The sequence below is a fragment of the Rousettus aegyptiacus genome, unplaced genomic scaffold, assembly GCF_014176215.1.
Source record: "Rousettus aegyptiacus isolate mRouAeg1 unplaced genomic scaffold, mRouAeg1.p scaffold_m13_p_15, whole genome shotgun sequence".
NCBI classification, from domain to species: domain Eukaryota; kingdom Metazoa; phylum Chordata; class Mammalia; order Chiroptera; family Pteropodidae; genus Rousettus; species Rousettus aegyptiacus.
In genome coordinates, this window is record NW_023416290.1 from 43,320,208 (window position 1) to 43,344,519 (window position 24,312).

Consider the following 24,312-nt stretch of genomic DNA (forward strand, 5'->3'; position numbering starts at 1 on the left):
AAGTTGTTTATTTGGGAGTTTTTTTTGTTTCCTAAGATAGGCATGTAATGATGTGAACTTTTCTCTTATTACTGCTTTTGCTATATCCCAAAAGCTTTGATTAAACAACATGCTACTGAAAAAAAAATGACTGGAACAAAAAAGAAATAAAAGAAGAGATCAAGAGATGTATACAAACAAATGAGAATGTAAACACAACATATCCATTGTGTTATTAACAGCAATTCTTCTCTATTGTGAGAAGTCATTATTGGTTAACAAAATGGAGTCTGAGATCCTTTTGAATTTTTAAAGAAAATTGATCATTTAGTGCAGATTTGTGATAACAAAGGAATGCATTTCAGGTATGCAATGTTTAAATTTGAAATGTTTGCAAGCATACTTTTTTATTCTAATATGTAAAACTCTATTATATATGTGAGATATGATTTTCTCTACTAAATTGGAAATTTTTTGTAGGAGACATAGGTTGTACCTAGGATGTAATACGGCCTCAGCATTCTTAATAAGCCTTTATTAACTAATCATTTATAATATGATTTTCAAGAGAAACATTGAAAAGATTCAATCTATAAATGTAGGGAAAATATTCCAGGGACGTTCATAGCCTATTTAAAAATTATGAAACTCAAATATAAATTAAAAAAATAAATTGGATGAAACCTATAATAGATAAATATGCATGAATTTTAAAAGTGATTAAAGTGGTTTTTAATTTGTATATTTTGATTTTATTTCTTTGTTTTTAATTTTTTAACATATTTCTTTATCTCTATATACCCCTAGAAATAATATATATTACCTTCTTCCTAGGGGAAAATGTATTTGATATAAAACTACTTTTTCCAACTTCTTTTTTTAATAATATTTCATTGAGATATAATTCATATAACATATATATCACTCTCCTAAGCTGTCAAAGTTAGTGGCTTTTAGTATAGTAACTGTAATTGAAATATAACTGCTGTCTAATTTCTAAATATGTTCATCACCCCAGAAAGAAACTCCAATTCATTAGCAGTCACTCCACCTTCCCTTCTTCCCTTACTCCCTGAAGACTATTTATTAACATTTTTTCCTATAGATTTGTCTATTCTGGATATTTTATAAAAGAAAGAATACAGTTTATAGTCCTCTGTTTTTAGATTTTCAAGGTACATGCATATTGTTGCAAATATCAGTGTTTTATCGTCATTTGATTGTTAACTAAAAAATATTCCATTGCATAGATACACAGGAATTCTCCATTTTTAAAAGTTCATGTTTCATGACTTTGCTTTTATAAAAGATCTAGAGTAGTACCTGTTTTAATTAATCAAAAGACTGAAGAGGATTTTTGCTTTTACATAAAAGCCGTTACCATAATACAACAGGTCTTTTGTTAAAGGGAGGTGGTGTAAATCAAACTTTGGGAGAGCAGGGGATACTTCTTGCTTAATGCCATTTTGGCTTATGAAAGGTTTCATAGTAACGTTCTACTTTCAGTACTGGGGAATACCTGTGCCACTGTTTTTTCTTTTTTTAAAATTCAGTCATCAGTTCATGGACAATGGACTAATGATTATCAGAAGGTAGGGGAGTGGGGGAAGAAGGGAGAGATAGATGGGGTAAACGGGGACAAATATAAGGGGTAGGGGTACGGTGAAGTGGGTAAAGGGGATCAAATATATGGTACCTGAAAGAAACTGAACTTTGGGTGGTAATCACACAATAGAATATATAGATGTCAAATTATAATATATACCTGAAAATTATATAATTGTATTAACCAATGTTATGCCAATAAACTTAACAAAAAATAAATAATAAATAATACAAATAATAAAATTCAGTCATCAGTTAATGTACATTGAATTATTTGCACATTGGATTAATGTACATTGCACATCAGTTAATGTACATTGGATTAATGTACATTGGATTATTTTTGGCTATCGTTGTATACTACTGCTGTGACCATATACAGTTCTTGATTTTCCAGTACAGTTTACTATTATACTGTTACATTACTTTCCTGAATTTTAAGGTATTTTATGTAGCCACTCCTGCCATAAGTAAATATAAGTTTTTGTGGGTCTTGTTCCTGGGAAAAGCTGAGCTATTCTATCACAATAGTATTGAAGAAAAAAAACAAAACAAAACAATAATTTAAGATTAGTTTATAAGAAGGGTGGACTGATGATCAACTAGAAAACAGTGCTATGATTCTAAATGCATATATGAAAAAAATACTGATTGCAGAAGAGGTATGGATTTAACTAAAATACATAAAAGAATTGATAAAATTGATAAACATAAACACCTTTACTTATTCAACAATAACTAAATAGATTAGCTTCCAACCAATAAGGATAATAGTCATATTTTAAAAAGGTCACACTTGGACATTAAAATGTAAAAGAAATAGAAATTGTAGAACTTTAGGAAAGCATGAAATTTGTACCCCATATTACCAGCTAAGAATTAAACCTATCATATTTTTAAAATCTGTTTACAAAAGGATACCTGAAGAGTAAATAGACTCTTTTAGTATGTACTATGTGCAGAATATGAATGACAATCAACACACAGTGAATTAAGCATGTCCCTTACCTTATGGCACTTGCAGTATTTATAAATATATATGGATAGTTCATTATTCCTTTAATAACAAGAGTCACTATTTCCATTATTATTAACACCCCACTTACAATGATGGAGAGACAAAGAAAAGCAGTAGAAAACATGAAGTATTCCATAGGTAAAAGTAAATTTGACAGTGGATTTCCATTGAATTAGTTAAATTATTCCAGGCCTCTAGACTGTGATCTAAACCTCTAATGGACAACAATATTAGAATTCTTGAGTCAGAAGAAGAGTGATCTATAATCATCACTCATTATATTATGCTCAAATGTTATGATTAATTTTTCACAGATACTATAAAGTACACTTTACTCTTTTTATTTTCTTTTATACTTCTCTCATTTTGACTAAGAAAACAATCCTTGAAAATCTGATTAACTTTCCAAAAAATATTCGTAACTTCTCAGTTACTATCCTTCTAATTTCTACACATCCTTTGTCTTTTTAAAATTTATCTTTCCATCTCTGACTTTGTCCACTTGTCAAAATCAATAATCTCCAATTCTCTCTAATGGAATCAATACCGTAAACTATAAACCAATGTCTGGAACAATGGTTTTCACAGCAAGTGTCACTCCTTCTGGAACCACTGACAATGCTATATATCACCAAAGGATAATCCACAAAAGTTTAAAAACTATTTTTCTATTTTCCTATTGTAATACTGTGGGAAAAAAAGACTAAACACATGTCAACTTTGTTTTCTTTAATCTTTTGTAATTTTGTAAAAACCCTTATTTTCACCTTTTCCTTTTTCTTCATCCTTCTGCATTCAGAAAACTTGCAAGTATCTCAATTTTTAAAATTTAGATCAGATGTTCTACCATTCACTTAAACTTAATAGAAGAAAGAACAACAACAACAAAAAACCTTTTCATCTATCTAAGTTTTGTGTACTTTCTATGGCCTTCTTTGCTATAACTAGCTCAATTTTATTTTTACATAAAACAAAAATTGGGGGAAAGGCTTTGATAGAAAATTATTACATTTTAAAGTCCATATTTTACTAAAATCTTAAATTAATTTCCTCAAAACCATAAACATCACATGGAGATTTATTGCAGATAGATGTGAGAATTTCAACAGTGGTGGGCAGATCAAACTAAGAAAGGCCAGTACAATTTGACATTAGCCCTCATATTGTATCAAGAGATTACAAAAATCCCAATAATAGAACATCAGAGCAGACAAGTAAATAGAGAAAAGAAAAGGGCACTCTGTAAAATTGGGGACATAAAGAAATCAGTGTTCTGCTTGAGGATATTAAACTAGAAGTTTTAGTGCAGAACTCCCCGATGCTATAGGACAGAAACTTAGTTTCCTTAACTAGAACACAGATCAGTAATATGGATGTTAAGCTAAAAGAAAAGTTGAGAGTGTTAAGTCCAGATATGAACTAAACCAATGCATAGGCCAAAGTTATCAGGTCAGATTTCCGAAGCCAGGATTGCTCCTGAGGTGGTACACCTGATAGTTTAGTGTCCCTTGCCATAGGGATTGCTGGGGACATCAGGACAGGTCAGCTGACAAAACAAACAGTTTTGTTTTCTAATCAATTTTATGTCAAATGTTTCTTTATACTCTTTTCATTCTTTAACTGAAATGATAGACCTTAGTACTATAATTTACTCATAAGTCAAATACAATTGACATTCTTTTCATATTTCTCTGCCTTACAATCAGTTATAAGGTCGTTTTTCCTCTTGCATACCATTTTTCCCCTACTATATTTTTGAATTCTAAAATGATCCATAATGATTATATTTAATCATCTTCACTAGTCTATATTTTTTTCCAGGCTGTCGCTGGACCATTTGCTCATCTTTATTGAAGTCTTTCTTTTCTCTTACTTCATTTCTTCCTTTTTGGGAGAGGTTTTCATGGGTCATGGTCCTTGCCACATGTACTGAAAACATTACTTTTTCACTGAAGCAAACCACATCTTTTAAAGCTTATGCCCAGATACGAAGATAGAAAGTGAATTTAGTACCTATGTGTGGACTTAAAAATGTGCAACCCCTGTCTCTTATCCTAGGGTCTAGTTACATAGCTTTTCTTCTAGATATTATTATTACAATTTTGTCCATTATCTCTTAATAAGCTGAAATTTAAAAACAAAAATAACAAACAAAAACTTCATTTGTTTCCTTTTTGCCTAATGTGATATGTTCCTCTACAATTAGATAGCATCCCTTTCCATATACTTCACCCACTTTAAGCCTGCAAACAACCAAATTGATGCCATTATTTAGAATACGAAGTCCTCTTTAATATCCCAAGTATGACTCCAGTGTCCACACCATACTTGACTTTTATTTTGCAACCTGTATGCTAAGCCAAGATGGGATTGTCACTTTAGAGTCCTTTCTTCTTTATCCTGTAGCTACCCACTATGATTAAATAATTAGTCTTCTTAAAATGAACACATTCCTTTATACTGCCACACTATCTTTTTTAAAATGTTTAGCACATTCAAAAATATATCTCTCCATAATGGATATATTAGTTTGATTGTGATAATCATTTCACAATGTACACACATAACAAAATATCTCATTATACACCTTAAATATATACACTTTTTATCTGTCAATCTTACCTCAATAAAGGTAGAAAAAATAATCTACCTCTCTTTGTTGTTACAGTTCATAGAAATTAATATCTAGAGGATGTTTTTGAATTTATTTACTTAGGTTTCTTCTTTTTAGAAAGATATTTAACCTCTTAAAGATCATAAAACTTGTTAGGGGCAGGGCTTCTACTATCCAACCTGACTCTTAATTTTTTTTTTTCTTACTGAGTATACAAGTACTTGTTTTATCCAGCTAACTTTCAAATATCTGTGGAACGTCAATGAGTTTTCTCCTTGATCTCATTGCTTAAGGGTTAACAAATTAATTTAATTGAATGCTAATTTTTAATAAATTATATTTTCATGACTTTTAAATACAAAACAGAATTACTGTGACCTATGTCTTTATTTCCATCTAATGAGAAAATAACTAAAAGCTAACTCTCATTTCATCCTTTTAAAATTTTTTGATGGAGAAATTCAAGTTGAAATACAAGACATATTTCAGAATCTTTTAAAATTTTAGTCTTTTAAGAAAAAAGAATGAGTAGAATTGTAAAAACTCTAGATATGTAGCCATCGAAAATGTTCCCAGAATATATCTAGTCTCAGCACTCCATAATTTACTCCAGATTTAACAGTTACCATAAATACAACTTAAAATGTTCAAACATTACACCGGAATTTGAATCATCTGTAAAGGCTGCTACCAAAACCTTCTATTCACAGGAGACTAATGACTCATTAGTTTCAACAAAACGTGCCATTAACATAAAAATGAATTTGGCTATAGAAAAGGCTATTCTATTCCACCAAGAGTTTTAACTGTAGATTTAAGTTTTCCCTTATAATATTAAATAGCAGTTTCTATTATCCGGCCAAGGAGGGAAAGGCATAATTGAAGTTTTATATTATGTCAAAAATGGAGACAACTTCCTTATTTCTTTTTAAATAAAAGAGGTAAAACTGAAATTGCAGTGGAAATCCTGAGAATTCTAATTTATCTGAAACTTTTATGTTTCCTTTGAGATCTAACAATTCAGATGATATTTATTTTCTATCAACACACAATATCAAAGTCATCATAGATCACAGTTGGCGCTCATTCTCATCCAGGTATTCATTCTCCAATAGTTTTTTTCAACATCAATTGAGTGAAGGCATTACGTATTTTGAAAAATAAAAGTAGTTCAAGAAGGTTTGGTTCTAGAATGCATGTGGGAGAATAGGAGATGGTGATGAAAAGATAAGAAATAACCAGTTTTCCTTATTTGTTAATTTATGTATGGCCATGCCTTCAGTTGGTAACCTCAAGAAAATTTATAAGACAAAAGATAAGATTCATTTTCAAATGTTTCAAATGCTGAGCAATAATATTACCTTAGAATATATAAATGTAAAAATATGGATATTTTAAGTCTTTTTTAATATATATATATAAGAAAGGAAATTTAACTAGAGGTTAAAACTATATTTTAGATCCCAGCTTGGTTAGTACCTGATGTCTGATTTTTTATTTTGTTTTTTGTTTATTTATTAGAGTTATAACATGGAGAATATTCATTGAACTGGAAATTAAGAAGAGCACATGTGATATTTCTATAAATATAACAAATATGAAGAGCTACAAATGTAAGATTTTATAGAAAAACTGCGATTTATACTTTATTATTTGCAAAATGGAGCTGCTTTCTAATAATAAAAAGTAAGCCTAACTAAGGAGTGCAGAGACACTTTTTCAGCCGATTTTTATTTCTAAGTTTTAAAAGTGATTGACATCAATTTTAACCATGTTAGAGGAGGAAGTTTAGCTGCAACAAATTTTAACTCCTATTGAAGCTACTTAAATATGGCTCACTGATGGTGTTTTGGAATAACACAATGACTAACTGTTGAAAATTTTTTTTAAAAAATAAAAGATTTTGTATCATGTGTTTTGTGGTGTGTAGAATAGCAGAATTGATATCACTTACAATTCTGTGAGGGTGCTGAGGCCCAAACCAGATGTTTCAAATAAGAATCAGTCATTTAACAAGATCACCAGGTGGTTCTTATGAACGGTAAAGTGATTAAAGCCTGCTTTTCAGCAACATGAGAGAGAAAGAAGTAACGGATATAGAGAAGGTCTTAGTTCCAGTAGTCAGCCTGCCATTTACTGCCCTGGGCTGGTAAATGTTTAACATCTAGTTCTCTGGGGAAGAAGAAAAGAAAATCCTGCTTTTAAAAATTTGCTGATTTCCATAGAGTAAATACTCTCAACATAGCCAACCTCGAGGTATCAACGCGAAGTCACCGAATGTACTGAATGTGTCTTGCAGAGAGGATTCCCTGTGCACAGTTGCCACTCACAACTTCCCCGTAGCGAGCTCCAGTACCTCCTATACGTAAGTAAATGTCATTTTTTCTTTAGCCATAGATCAAAATGACAGTGTTTATGTAACTGAATTATTTTGTGTCACTGTGAAAATGATGTAAACTGTTAGGAAATTAGTTGCTTTACTTACTTTTCTCCACCAAATCATAAGCATCCTGAGAGTCTTAATACAGGTTTTCTAATTCAATGGCTAAAACATGGTAGGTACTCAATAGGTATTTTGTAATGCATTAATAAATAGAGAAGACTTTGTGTGCTCCGTGCCTTTTTTATTAGTCGAATTATAGTATTTTTATCTTTATGAAAGGATATTGAGCAAGAATAGGTGCTATTTATTGTTCTGATACTGTGGCAGCAACAGCCAGCTGTTCCCTATTAGCCTCTCTTCCTTTCATTTATAATAATACAATTTTTTTTCTGGGCACATTAACATCCTGAATACAGACTGTATCTTCCAGCCCTCAGCACAGCCAAGTTCCATGTGACTATAATCTGGCCAACTGAATGTAAGTAGAAATGTCATGGGTGGGGAAGTGTTGTGAATTGACCATTATTAAAGAATAGATAGGCGTTGGGAAGGCAAGAGAGAAAAGTAGTAATCTGGTGTAGTACTCTTAATTCAATCCAGGGAAGAGATGATGATTCCTTAAACTATGGTAATAGTAGTAAAGATAGCTAGAAGTCGTAAAATGCAAGACATATTTTGATTGAACATTTGCTTTTGAATTAGAGGTAAATTGTGAGAACAAGAGAGAAATAAAGTGTGAGCCTGAAGTTTTTGTACCTGAGCAATTAAATGGGTTGTGTTGCATTTATTAACAAAGAAATGGGGTTGAGACCATCTGAAATACAGGAGAGACACCATGTTGGAGAATAGAATAGGAAAACATAGTGAAATAATTGCCGAAATACCAGTATTTATTCATCCCATCGTCCCTTTATACATACCTTCTGCCATATAATTTTGTCATGATCTTGTGTTCTAATTTTTGGCTTATTTATGTGACTTCTTTTAGTAGACCAAATTAAGCAGAGCTTGAAAAGGTGCTTGTACATTTCCATTTTTCTCTTATTTGTACCTCTGATATAGGCATGAGAATATGCCTAAAATATCTTGTTAGTCAATGAGAAGTATGAGTATTGCTAAATCACCTCAGTTGTCCCAGATGAGGTAAGCTAGATTAGCCAATAAGCAGAACCATGAGTAAGACCAGCCAAGATCACTAGAGTGACATAGGCAAACTTTCAGAAGCTTAAATAATAAGTACTTATTTTGCATGACCTGAGGTTTTGTGATTGTCCCAGAGAATAGCTAAACGATAGATATATTCAGTGTATACATGGTTCTTTCAGGCACTAGAGCAAACTCACCCACATAGAACATGAGTGTAGGTACAGATGAGGGTAACAAACTGAGCCTTGTGGCACTCCAATATCTAGCAGTTAAAAGCAGGAGGACTTACCCAAGGGGTCTAAAGAAAGAAGATACATTAGGGAGAAATCAGTGATTAAAATGGGTGTCCTGGGGACCAAGCAATGAAAATGATTTAAGATGAGATGAGAAATATGATGTGATAATGCTGAAAAGTGAAAGAGTAATATGGGAATTGACCTTTAAATCTCTCAATGTTTTTATCTTTGGTAACCTAGACAATAAGAGATTCAACCGAATGGTGAAGGCGAAGTTCTAACTAAAGTGTGTTCAAGGAGGTAAGTTAATAATGGAGTAGGAAACTGTAGAAAATATAAGCAATTTTGTGAGAACTTTATTATAGGAGCACCAGTGAGATGGAGTAAGGTCTGGAAGTAATGCAAGGTCAAGAAAAGTTTTTTTTCTTTTTGTTTACCCTAAGAGGAAAGCTAATATCACATGATCATATGATATTTCATAATATCATATGGAATACAATGGAGAAGATTTATTAGAAAAAAAAATTGATAATACACAAGATACAGAGGAAAATTGCAGAAACAAAGTTGCTGAGTAAAACCAATAACAAAGCCCTAGAACTGTGTACACAAGTAGACAGTTTGGCCTATTCTAGGTTCCATCGTGTCTAGTATCATACCTACATGTAGCCATTTCCCCCAAAGGTAGGAAACCCTAACTGGGTCAGAATCATTATTCTCTTTAATCTTTTATCACTGACTAACAAACTTTTGTTCTGTGGTCTAACAATGTATTTTCCATTAGTACCTAATTAGTAATAATGGATTGGTTTATTTATATTTATAGCAATATAATTTATTTTCTAATCATTCATTTACTTCATAAATATTTACGCCATAATATCATATTCGACACCAATTAATAAAGATTTCTACTACATAACATTTTACAATGAAGTGTTCTAGCATTTTCTGCACAGTGATAGCTATTCTCATTTTGTACTTCTAATCTAATGCTCTTATGCAATTCAGTATAATAATTGAAGGATTTTTAATTTATTCATGATTATAAGTATTTCTCCTGAAATGTTTTTGAGAACTTTTGATGATTTCTAAGAATCACTGAAGTTTCTAGTAAATCCCATCAACAATTTAGAATTGTATTTATTTTTCTTAATTCGATAGTGTTATAACACCTTTGAAAGGTATTTTTCAAACACATTTTCCTCAAGTGGCAAAAAATATGGACAAAGTAATATAGACTATTTAACAGATATGTTAACATGATAAAATCAAAATAGGTGTTAAGTATTCAAAAGTCACATAACTATTTAGGATTTAATTAAATTATTATTACCATTGTCTGTCATGTGTTTTTATATAGAATGAAGTATGTGAAGTAATGCTGGCATCTGAATTTTCATCTGATCATGTACTATACTGAATTTCATTGGTCAATTTCAGAGGAACATTGGGTGACTAAAATGATAATTTTATTATTGAACAAAAATAATATAAATTTAATACAAATTTGAAGTAGACCTCCATGACAAAATTTAGTTCATGTGAGAAATGTACTTCAGTGTGTTTGTAAACAATTGCTGGTAAAATGACACAAAATTTAAAAAGCTTGTCAGTCCTGTTGACAAGACTGTAGGGAAATAACTACTCTTAAACAGATAGGAATATAATTGATACAAACTCTACAGAGTGATTTAGCAATAACTATCAAAATTACAAATGTACGTACAATCTGACCAATAATTTTACTTCTTGGAATTTATTCTACAGATATCTATATCTATCTATCTATCTATCTATCTATCTATCTATCTATCTATCTATCTATCTATCTATCTATACATATACACACATACACACTCAAGGATGAAATGTCATATGATAAAAATTATTCATTACAGCATCACTTGTTTTAGCAAAAGACTGAAAATGATAGAAGCATCAGAACTGGTTAAATTAATTATGGTACAACCATACCATAGAGCATTGTGCAGTTATAAAAAGTAATTGGAGGCCCTCAATGTACTGAGATGGAATGATGTCCAAGATAAACTGATAATTACCAAAGAGCAAGATACAGAGCTGTGTTTATAGTGTCTAACTATTGTATAACATACATTCAAATTTGCTTTGAGAAATTCTGGAGGATACATAAGAAACTAGTAAGTTATGAGAGGCTGCAGAATTAAAAAATTAAAGAAAAATGACACACATGATTTATTGGAAAAATATAAGGTTTGAGTTTGATATTCTTAGCATATTGTCCAATGTAAATTAAATTATACTAGGTTGACTCAAGAGAGTAAAATGAAATAATAAATGGTCATAATCAAAGAACTTTAAAGATAATTGAAATGTTATCTAACATTTAGGAATTAATCTTTCATATGAATTTCCATTTGGATTTTGTGTTTAGAAAGCTGTCCTCTTCCATGAGCTGACAATATCCTGCTATATTTCTTCATGGACTATACATTTTTATTTTTAAAATTTAATTATTTAGAGTCTTCTGAGATTTATGTTGTGGTAACTGTGTTAGGAATTCTCTTCAACACATCGTATGAACTAGTATCACCCTGGTATAAAACAAACAAAAAATAATACAAAAAGGCCAAATGAGAGATTGATTGTACAAATAAATGTAGATGAAGAAATACCTATGAAATCATGATAAAGTAGGTTTATTCCATCCTATAGAAAGATAGTTCAACAAACACCCCTTAATATAAAGAATAGAAAAGAAGGGAAAAAATGAACTTATTATTTTCAAATGATATTTACAAAACTATATAAAAGTATATATAGAATGTTACAGTTCATTAAGCACTTAAATAATAATACTAAATGTAACCAATAAAAATTTAAAAATTTTTAGAGAATATCTACCCATTTGAAGAATCTTCATATAATAATATTTCAAGGTAACTTATTTGGAATTTTAAAAAGTTATTGAAATTGTCTGTTATGTTGTATCCAGATGTCATCATGGCAGAACACTATACGCACGTGTTGAGAATGAATTCTCCCTATGCCTCTCATGTTTTTCCCATCATATAAGCAGAGGTATTTACTCTTCTGATTCAGCAGCAATGTACAAGTATTATCTCCCTTCAGAGGAAAGGTCCTATTTACTTGCTATATATTGCAATTCTCTTAAGTGCAGAGATCCTCTCATATAGCACATCCCACTGTGTATGTGGGCATTACCTGGCCCCTTTCTCATTGCCCTGTGATAACTGAGGCTCTGGGAACTTGAACAACTGATATTCTGGCTCTTTTGTATTGTGGCGTGTAATAAAGTCCTTTGTCCCTGCTTTGTAATTTTGTCTTCTGCCAGAATGCATGTAAACGTGGCAGGCTAACTTGTTAACTTTCAAACAGGACAAAATCTCAGAACCTTCACAGTTCTGGACAGTACATAGATATACAAAACTATAAAATTTTTACAGGTGGATCAGTAGTATCCATTATTTCTTTGTTACTGGGAGAAAATAATTATGTTTGATCAAAATGATCAAAGGAACACCCTGTATTATTTTGGTACATATTGTTACTCGGGTTCCAGGTATGGTTATTTCTAGCTAGCCAAGTCCGTTCAAAGATGTTTGTTCTTTGCTTTGGAGCCCATAAAGTTCCTATGAATTTTTGTTTATGTACCTACTTAAAGAATTTTTCATAATAAGTATTATTCAATTAGTTTCTACACAAGACTTGGCATTCTTCCACTGTGACCTCTTTTCACGTCAATTGAAATTACTGCCTCTTCATGTCCCAGTCTGTCTCTAGCACTGACCCGTTAGCTCAGAGCTACAACTCGAGTACTTCTCTTAGCCCCTGACAAGGTTTTGACCTTTGTCGCTGGAGCAGCATTGTACATGTGTGTGAACATGGATGAAAAGTGTCTTTTCTTGGTTCAAGCTGAAAATGAATTACCCCATTGGTTGCACTGTGATTCCTGGGAAACCCTAGCTAAGAATGCTCCTGCATCACTTATTCAGCACAAATAACACTTGCGTAAATTGTCACATCCATTTTCTTATTTGACAACACTTTAAGAAAGACAAAACAGATAGCTGGATATACTTTTTCTTTTGAGGAAATAGAAATTCAGAGTTTACATGACACAACCAAATGTTATAATATATATGGATATGTAGATATTTTATCAATATATAATTGAATATATATCAATATTATATATTCAATATATTGATTATTATATCAATTATAATATTTAATATTAGATACTTGATATGTAATATTAAATATATATCCATATATATAATATATTTATATGGTGGAATGACAAAGATACTAGCTAAAATTTACTGAATGCTGCTTATATATCAGGTGCTGCTATGTGGATGTTGCATTATTAACTCCCTCGATCTCTAAAACAACCTTGTAGAATTGATATTAGATTACTCATTTTACATTATGAAGAACTAAGCCTCACAACATCTGAGTGATGAAGTCAACATTAGATATTAGGTCTTTTAACACCATGGCCAGCATTTAAAGTATATCCATTACCCTATGTTTATTACTAAGAAGAAAGACATGCTATGTTAAAGTAGTGTTTATATTAAAATGTGATCCTCTTGAAAAAATAAAAATATGAAGCACACTATATGATTATAATTAAATTAAATTTACCTATGCAATAACATAAAGATGTGCTACTTACTAAACTAAATAAATTTACCAAAGTAAAGAGAAAAAAAGTAAAGAATGTATTAACTATATCTCTTTTTAGGTAAAAATGAAACCATTTAGGTTGATTGATTATAAAATGCATTTTCTAACCTCCTGTTCATTCTTGAATTCTTTTATCCTTTTTTCAACCACCACCTAAATGAGTCATTCAACTTGATGTGCTAGACAGAATTCTAAGATGGGCTCCAATATTTCCACCCCCTTCCCATGAGTGTAGGTGTGATGTATGGATGGATATAGGATGGCTGCCCCCTTTATTAGGTTCATTATACGTCAGTGGTGCTGGGAAAGTCATTTCTGTGATTACATTATGCTGTATAAGACTCCTTGCTAGCCAACTGGTGAGAGAGGTAAAGTCAGAGATGTGTCTTCCAGCTGAGTTTAAAGAAAGCCAGGCTGTGAACTGCTTTTGTGAAGAGGGCTGGTAAGGAACGACAGGCAGCCTGTACACACTAAGAAAAGTTTTTGATCAATATCTGGCAAGAAAATAGGAACCTCAATTATATCACTGCAAAGAAATATTCTATCAGCAACCGCTAAGCCTGAAATAGGACCCTGGCCTTAGGTGTAATCAAAGTGCTAGCCAATACCTTAAGAACAGGCTTGTGAGATCTTAGCTAAGAACCCAGCTGGATTACTACCCAGAGTTCTGACTTACAGAACCAAAATTATGATTTGTGTTCTGTTTGTCTGCTAAATAGTGGTAATTTGTTATGCAGCAATGTAAAACCGCCACGAATGGGAATGATCATTTTGTGGGGAAAAAATTCCTTAAATATCACTATGAGAAATAAATGCTATGATATGTCTACATGAAAAGGCACAATGAAAACATAGTTAATGATGACTAGTGCTTAAAAGTTATGACCAAAAGAGCATGCTCAGAGAGTTCTTTGTAAAGTGAGGAATAGTCTTCAGCTGAAAGTACAATCAAAAGTATTCAAAGATGACAGAAAACCAAATGAATTATCAAAAATGAAAATGAATGTGAAGAAAAGTATTTAGAAAGATTCAATTATTTCAACTATGTATTTGGAAATATTATTATTACTGTAATAATTAGATTAAAAATGAGCAATGATGAATGAACATTTAGTTATCTGAATAATATTAACAGTCCCACAAACAGTGCCTTGAGGTCAATTCCCATTTTGTTACACAAAGAATCATCCACATGTTGTTCAAAATGTATTATTAATTAATATTGCTTCAGGCTAGCTGCTTGCATTCCTTTTGATTTTTGATCATCTATTTCCCATCTCCTTTACCCTGTTATGACCTTGAAAAAACTAAAATTATTTCCCCTTCCCCAAGTATGATCAAATGAAAAATATGCTTTTTCTTCTGTTCTCACGGTGGCATGCCATTAAGTAAAGTTTTGACATCTTCCCACCTTCATTAGCATGACAGGTTCACTTTTTAAAAATTTGATTTAAAGGGTATACAAAATCTAAAGAATATTCTAGACAAGATAACATATACTACATAGAAAAAGTATAATTTTTTTTTTGAAATGTTGAAGGCATTTTGTAAACTATGTTGTCCAATGTGACAGGGAGAAAATTATTTTAAAAAATCCATCTTAAAGCTGAGAATTGTTTACCAAGTACTGAAAATGGAATTTGATGACAATTATTTCTTCATGAGGAAAAATACTTTTATTTAATATAATATGTATATTCAATGAACCAAAATGATTAATACTGTTTTTTTTATTTTTATTGAAATACTTGATTTACACATTTTATTTTAGTTATGTTTATTTTTTTATGAAATTAAATCCTACCCTGTCATGAAACATTATTTTTATAAGGAAAAAAAACACTTTAAAATTAATTTTCTATACTATACTGTCATACTTAAAAATGAATAATAAACATAATATTATATTTTTCTAACTTAACATACTTTGTTAAGGGAAAAAGTCAAGATAAATTCACAAAGTAATTTCTTAACCAATCTCATATTTTTTTTTAAAACCACTAGTTGTGTACTATCAATTATAATGACTTATCACAATATGTAGCCTTTGCACCTATGAAACACATACTCAAAATCTTTGACATATAATTGGAATACTTAATTAATCATTGTCTTAATTAAACATAATTTTAGCACTCATATCAAAATGATAAATTATAGCAGTTGACAAATATGACACATTTAGTAACATATGAGAGAAAGAAATTCCATGTGAAATGAGATTATATACTAAATTTAATCATTGTATTTCTGGAGAATAAATATAACCTTGAATACCATCTTATCTTTTCCATATGAACCAAAAAGGTGAAGTAGGTCATATATCACTGACTTTAGCAAATTTTCATTTTTTGGCTTGTTTTATGTTATATGAGCAATTTTGCATTTTTAAAATACTTCATGAAGAAAATATTTACTTGAAGAAAGATTTTTGACAAGTAAAATATAAAATGTAAATATAATTGTATGTATCATTTATGGCTTTTCGCAAATAAAAAGCCAAAAGTTTTCCCTGACCTTATTCATTTAATGCAAATATCTGTGAATATCACAATTTCTAAGTGGTTAAACATAGCCAATGTCTTCCTTTTAACATATTCACTGGAGTTTTAATTCTTTGAAAGAGACTGATGTATTAAATCTTTCTTCCTTGCCATTAAATTATTAGATATCCTGTATATCAGTTGAGTTTAACAAACATTTATTAAGTGCTTGCAATGTGCCAGAAATATGTTGAAATTGGGAGCATGTTGACAAAACAAGTAAAATACATTCTATACTCTCATTATTGTTCTTTATTAAAACTCACACTACAGCCTAGTGTGAGCAAAAAATGCAGAATGGTAGAACATAGTATCATGATAAGGTGTGTACATATCTGACCACACAGAGAAAACATAATTGAGCATTTTGGGGCTCGATCCTGATTCCTTAACTGACTTTCTGGAGTTGATTAAGGCCAGTACAGAGTCTGGAAGGGTAAGAAATAAGTGGGCCAATCAAAGAGGTATGTATAGGAAATTCTAAGCAAAAGAGAAAGATTTAAAGTAGAATAGTTTCAATAGTATAGTACATATAGAAATTTAATAAACATCCATGTGACTATTTCATGAATTGAGGCAAACAGTGGCGGGAAACATGGTACTGAGGTTTAAATTTTGAAAGCTTAGGAATTGAAATTAAACCCTAAAGTTAAAATCTTTAGAGACTTTTGACATTCTCAAGGATAAACTTTTAATAAATATGTGTGACAAATAGCTAAATAGGATAATAAATAGTAAAAATAATTTGTTGTACAACAAGTATTTTAAAAATAAAAATAATATGTAAGAATGCATAACATATACAGGAATAATCAGCTTTTGTGTTATATAATATTTTAATACAGAACACTATCAGTAATTATTATTTTTATAATGTTTTTATATTCAATTCTAATTACTAGTCATATAAATTTAACTATAAATGGAATTATTGTTTATAATTAGATATACAAAGTCTCTAAAATGTATATAGTTTACATCTGTAGGACATTTAAATTTTTTTTTTAAATTAAAACTAGTGCTTGCTTACTCATTATAATTTTTCACTTAATTCTTTAGGATGAAAATGGAGAAAATCTGTATAAAATGTTTAGCACTATGATTGGTACAAAGAAATAATAAATGATACCTAGCAGTAATAGTGTTATTAGCCAAATTTTTATATTTCTGAAAAAAATGTTAAAAAGTTTTAACAGTATATTTGCTGAGGTTGAGCCTATTTTCCCCTATAATTTCTTAATTATTTAGTCATACACATTAATAATCATTATGGCATAATAACTACTTGGTATTTGAAGTGGTTTTCAAGACTATAGTCTTATTTTTTCTGTTTCTTTCAATTGAATTGGCTCACCGATATGTGCTAAAATTGCTCATTGAAATTTTCCAAAAGTTAAAGTTACCACTTTATAAAAAAAAACACTACTTAATAACTACATAAAATAGGTATATAATCTACTATACATAAGGATTAAGTTACTTTATTTTCATAATAAATTATTCTAAAATGGTAAGATATTCCATGATATACAACTATATGCTCTTTTACCTATAAGAATGATTATGCATCTTAAAATAAAATATAAAAGACCTCAATTATACAAAATAACGTAGCAGACACTGGAATATATTTTGATTTCTGTTTGGCAAATCTAGAAAGACATAAAACATCTCCTACCATATTCTTCATAGAGCACAGATGTTTCCAATTTTATCCTGACCAAATTTTGAAAAATAGTTGTATGAATGTTTAGCTTAGTATATTTAGTGTTTCTCAAATTTATTGTTGCACAGAACAGTAATTTACCCACTTGTTTTATTAACATTAGCAAACATATGAAACCAAATTCTTATAAAATAAACTTTGGAAAACAGTGACAAGGAAGTAAAGTATATGGTAAACAATAATGAGGAAAAATAAAGAAATATGCAGCTAGATATTAATGTGGAAATTTTTCCACAGAAATTTAACAACTTTCAACTTCCAAAATCGAAGTTTAAAAGAAAAGCATTTTCAAAGAATGGTTAAGAGCTCTTAAATCCGTGAAATAGGGACATCACCCTCCATAGTTTTAAAATAAATGGGCTGACCCAAGGCAATAGAAGTTTGTGACTATAGAGAAGTTCTGTGAAGATCACAGACTGACACATTTATCAATTATTCTACCCTGAATTTGCAATTGGAATTACAATGTGTATTTTAGGGCTTCACTCCAGAGTCTGTTTCAGGACATGTAATCGAAGCCAAGAACTTTACACATTAACACATTCTCCAGATGATTATGGTGCACGTGGTTCAGTGTTGGCAGTTTGAGAAACACAGATAAATAAACAGATACCACTAATAATTAGAGATCTCATGAATTCTAATCCAAAGGACAAAGTCCTAGGAAAGCTTAAAAGATGAAGAAAATAACAAATGATTATATGTAAAGAGATGAAATGAAAATTAATGAAATTCGGCCATTAGGATCAATCTTGAAAAAAATAGCATGCAAATATAATTGGAGAGGAAATGTTCAGATTAGACTAATTTTATTTTAGCATGGGTAGAGTCCAGAGTTATAGTTTGAGGTAATTGTAGATGATGACCTGGATCCATAATACAGAAGGGCTGAAGCACAGGCTTTCAAATGTCAACTAAGTTTCCCAGACTCCACAATATACCAGTTGTCCTTGACAGTTTCCGTGGCCATAGTTAAATAAATGATTGTAGCTACCCCTCTGTAAAATGTTATAGAGTACTGCACGTGGTGTAGTAGAACAAATGAGGCCCATCTCCTCCTCCCAGCTGTCACCCCCACCAAACAATAAAAAAACTCTGGAAACTGAATATCTCATGTTATATGGTAAGAAGTTCTTTGCAGATATAATTAAGTTTGAGGACTTTAATATAGGGAGATTTGCCTTGATTGTCCAGGTGGGCCCAATGTAATCACATAGGCCCTTAAAAGCCAAGAAATTTCTCCAGCCAAAGTCAGAGATGTGGCCAGGGAAGAAGTTAGTAGAGGAACGTTATCAGTAGAGGAAAGCACAGAGATCTCAAGTCTGAGAAGGACTCAGTGTTCTAGTTGTTGGCTCTCAGATGTAGGGCTCAAGTGCAGGGAAAGAAAGACCTCTTGGAGCTCTGAGCAGTAGATTTTTTCCCGTGTCCGCTAAGAGCCCAACCAGAGGTCATGTTTATTTTAGCCTTTTAAGGCTTTGAGCAAGAAACTAGTAGAGGCCCCTCCAGGACTTCTCACCTACAGAACTGTGAGATAATATATTTCTGTCGTTTTAATCTGCTAAATTTGTGGCAATTTGTTATGGTAACAACATAAAACTATAACATGGTAAAAGATGTTTTGCAGCATGATAGTCAATCCCTCAATACTATCTGGATGCCTAGTGCCTTATATTTTAAGTCAGGACCTCCCACACATATATTTAAATGTCATGAAAGTATAAAAGTCCATTTCACTGAAGCAGAAAAATCAGGCAGAAATTTAATGTTGTATATGTAGAAACAATGGAGACCTATGAAAATATTTTTTGGTATATTTCATAAAACTTGACAGTCAAATCAGAAATCATGGCAACATCATAATTCATCTTCTAAGTTACCACATTTTCAGTATACTTAGCACCTACTGAAAGAATAAACTAACCTAAACTATTTTTGTTTCGATGCACAGAGACAGGTTTTTTAAGGAATCTTTAATAGAAAATAATTTATATTACTAATTCCTTCAGTGTTGCCAAAACTATACTACTTAATATTAAACCTTTGTGTTTGTAGTCTTTTAAACTATGAATTAAGTTGCCAAGATAAAAATATTCAACTATTGTGAAAACACCTTAAAATAATTATTACTAATACAATGGAGGAAAATAAGTCTTAGAATGCATCCCTCCTTGCTAGACAAAAGACATTTCAGAAATATTTTAGGTAGAAAATAGTGCTCAAAACTGCTGTAGTATGGCATTATTAAATATATAAAAAGGAGAAAATAATTTTACTCAATTGTTTCCTAAAGGATATTTTTATTTTCTAGTGAGAAAGATAACACTAGATAAAATGTTTAGTTTCAGACTTTCCCCACATACAGACTGTTAACCTTTATACTAAAGCAATTCTATTTTATGTGATTATTTTCTAGTGTGCTGTTTAAACATATTATATTTTGTACGATTATGTGCTTTAGGAAGTAACTGCCCTGCTACCCTATTTGTGTATCTCTTATTACATTAGCTATTATAATACATTATATTAGATCTAGTGTGATACATTCTGGTAATATGGTCCGGGGAGTTGAAATCTGATACACTGTTCCTATTGGTAAGGAAGGGGCTCTTACCGAAACTAGGTGAAAATTTTATTGTCAAGCCACATAGAGAAGAAACTATAAGTCCATGGCCTCTATCTTAAACCCGCAGGAATAGGTTGTTTTGCCATCGAGATTTTTCACACTTTAAAAAGGAAAAATATGCAGATTTTTTATGTTTTTAGTACTCTCAGAATAGCCTGTGTGACCACTACATTATCAAACAATATTTCTGTAGTGAACACATGAATTCCCATACTACATGGGATAAATAAAGATTATAAATGACCTCCAATAAATTCAGGTCAAGTTTTGATGCCAAATGAATTTGTACCAAACTTCCTGATAAAAACTTTTAGTTTCAAGAGCTTTTTAGTTTTCCTCCTTGGCGTTAAAGAATTATGGATCTCTGGAACTGGAAAGGCTGAGTTTGAATGGAAGATGTTAGCTCTTGTCTTTTATAAGACTTTTTCTCTTGACTCTAATTTGCAGAGAAGACAGAGATTACTAGTTTGTTTTCTGACAAAGAGGCAAAGCACAGAGAATAGGGTGGAGTCCCTGATGCTTGATTCTCCACTGTTACTCTCACATTTATTCCCGTTTGTTAATCTTTAATGCTATGGTCTCATCTCCTAGAAAGATTTAAAGGAAAGACTTTTCTATATCTAGTCACACGGTTATTAAAGTCCACTAATTCTAGTGTTTTATTATTTACTAGTGACTAAGAAGAAAGTAAATCTTACAATAAGATTTGAAATAACAGGATGAACTGTGTCTTCCTTCCAGGAGATTCTTCCATTTCCAGCCTGAAGAATTTTGGTTTGACTACATTAGACCAGGCAGTGTTCCTTTTATATTACCATCACTTACCTTCATAATATACTTTAAACCCATGAGCACTAACTGCAAAGTCACTGGTCAAACGTAGAGAGAACACAGATTTGGTACTTGTCACTGGCGGTGGCAGATGGAATCCTGTTAACCTAAAAATATAAATGGAATTAATTGTTAGTAACATAGACATTTTACCTAATAGATAAAGAGCATTAAAGTCACTTTATCGTATCCCCAAGTTTTGTATAAATATGTACATACATATATATATGCATGTATATGAACTTATGGCATGCTGATTATAACTTATTAATCAGAAATAATTACTGTATGTATAAATATATTAATTTGTTATTTATTCACGTTCATATGTGTATTACTATTTATTATATCTATTGCATATACAATCTATATGAAAATATTGATTAATTTAAACTTTGGGAAATGAGTTGTGAGAGCATATTCTCACATACTTAATGTTCCTGATTTTAACAATTGAACATTTAGAAGACATTTTTGTCAAGTTTTTTTCCTCATAGTTTCAAATATATACAAAGAATGAGAGGTATTTAGTGAAATTTAATACTGAAGAAAGAGATGTGATCTTAATATGAAATCTTAAAACTAAAATTTCTACAAGTAAGTGCTTTTGTTTTATCAGAATCCAAAATTCCAGTAAGTTCCATTAAAAAGAATAGTTTCAATTTTTTTTTTGGTTACTATTTCATATGTTTACATATCACATATTTGCATTTTTCCCATAATTTGTCACTTATTTTGTTTATAATTTATTATAGCTACAAGCTCAATTATATAAAAGATGATTTACAATTGATACTTTTTCTAAACCAAAAAACAAATAAAAATTTTAAAAAGCACATTCATGGAGTATAATTTTTCTGTAACTAATGAAGATACATGTTTTTTGTATTTCTATGAACTGCCTTTCTCATTTGCATTATCAGTATATAAGAATTGTATGCAGAGGAATTATATGTTTTTACATACTTGCTACTTTTACCCAACATTAGATTTTTCATTGCTGTATAACAGTAGTTCTTCTTGTCTTAGGTCTACTTACATTCTAAAGAATTATTGAGAACTTCAAAGAGATTTTGTGAGCTTAGATCTATCAAAATTTACCCTATTTAAATCGAAGCTGAAAAAAATTTAAATGCAAATTTAATGTTTCATTTTAAAATACCCAAATAAGTTAACTTATTTCTTGAAAACAGACTTAATTATTGACAACACATGTTACCAGTTGTTTTCCTTGAAGTAACTTTTTTTTTTTTTTTTTTGAGATACCCATGGTATTTTGGCTGTCACAGGAAGGTTTTTGGCCATATTTTTGTTTTTGCCACATGGTTCATTAAAAAAAAAGGATTCTAATAGGTAGATGGATATTTAACGGAATAATTATTTATAACTTCAACTGGAACATTCTTAAATACAATTGGATTTTTTTTTTGCTTTGCACTGTAAGTGTGCAGTAGTAAAGAATTCAGTGACTAATGACTACGAGTATAGCTTGAGGTCACTAATTGAAATGTTTTAATGCACTAGCAGTTTTACCCACCATTACTTGTATACCATGAAAGCAAATGTCGACACAGTGAAAAAGGTGATTAATGTCTCAGTATCATTATGAAAATAGTTTTGATCTAGTGGACCCCCTGAAAATGTCTCAGGACCTTCAAGGATTCATGGATTACATTTTGAGAACCACTGCTATATAGGAATCCATTGCAATGGATACACCACACTTCATTCATACATTCTACTGTTGATGTACATTTGGGTTGTTTATATAATTTGTCCATTGTGTTTTCATCAACATCTTTGAAAAAGTTCACTGGGACACACCTGCATAGCAGTTTAATTTGTTTTTATTTTATTTTCTTCTAGACATTTTATATATATTTGGCATTCATTGCTCACAACACCTTTAAGAAATGGGTAAAATTATTCCTATTTTACAGGTAAAGAAACAGAAGTTCAGAGAGATGATATGGCTCAGATTTTGATTTCAGAGATGTTTGACAATTGCTGATCTATTTTCAGTCCCTATTGGCTTTTTCCAAAATGTCGATACATGAATGAAATGATATAGTATGCACACTTTTGAGTCTGGCTTCTTTGACTTAACATGAAGCATCTGATATTCATCCCTGTTGTAACAGTTTCTTTAGAATATAAGCATTTAAAGCTTTACATTTTCTTCTTTGTGCTGTATAATCTACATCCCACAAGGGCCCATTTATACTCTTCCCTAAATTCCTTTGTTATCTTTATCTTCGGCCCCTGGTTTAGAACTCTCTCTCTTAAATTATAAACATATGAGTTCCTTTATTTATATTTCATTACCAATGTATATCTCATTTGAATTACAGTAAGATACCATTTTCTGTATGAATTTAATCCTTTGAAATTCATTGGAATTTGCTTTACAGATCAGATATTGTAGATTTTTGATTATATGCCCAGTTTTTTTTATAAAGAATAAGCATATTATTTTCCTATCCTGATCCAAGTTACCACAAACTTAAACAACACCCATTATTATCTCCAGCTATGTAGGTCCAGGCAGAATGTAGCTCAGCTAGTTCTCTACTCAGAGTCTCACAAAGCTGAAGTCTAGGTATCAGTGGGCCGCCTTTCTTTCTGGAACCTCTGAAGCTACATTTGTTTCCACTTCCAAGTTCACAAAGCCATTGCCAGAATTCAATACCATGCAGTCATAAGACTAAGGCCCCTGTTTCCTTGCTGGCTATTAGCTTGATGTTATACTCAGTGGGCTTTTTTCTAATGCTTATGTAATTAAATTGTGCCTAAATTAATAATTCATATATCTCTCTATTATAACATCTATAATGTTAATTTAGTTTGCAACATTCTTTCTACTATGTGATATAACATATTCACAAGTTCTGAGGGAACCATTTTTCTGGG

General features: G+C 30.9%; 1 protein-coding gene across 6 annotated transcripts in view; it reads right to left on the reverse strand.

Moving 5' to 3' along the window:
• CSMD3 (CUB and Sushi multiple domains 3) overlaps positions 1-24,312 on the reverse strand; it is a 989,790-nt gene that overhangs the window by 825,986 nt on the left and 139,492 nt on the right. For all 6 annotated transcript variants that reach the window (XM_016138158.2, XM_036232977.1, XM_016138161.2 and 3 more), the window contains exon 3: positions 21,397-21,509. In XM_016138158.2, the coding sequence (XP_015993644.1) occupies positions 21,397-21,509 (113 nt within the window). The remainder of the gene's footprint in view (positions 1-21,396; positions 21,510-24,312) is intronic.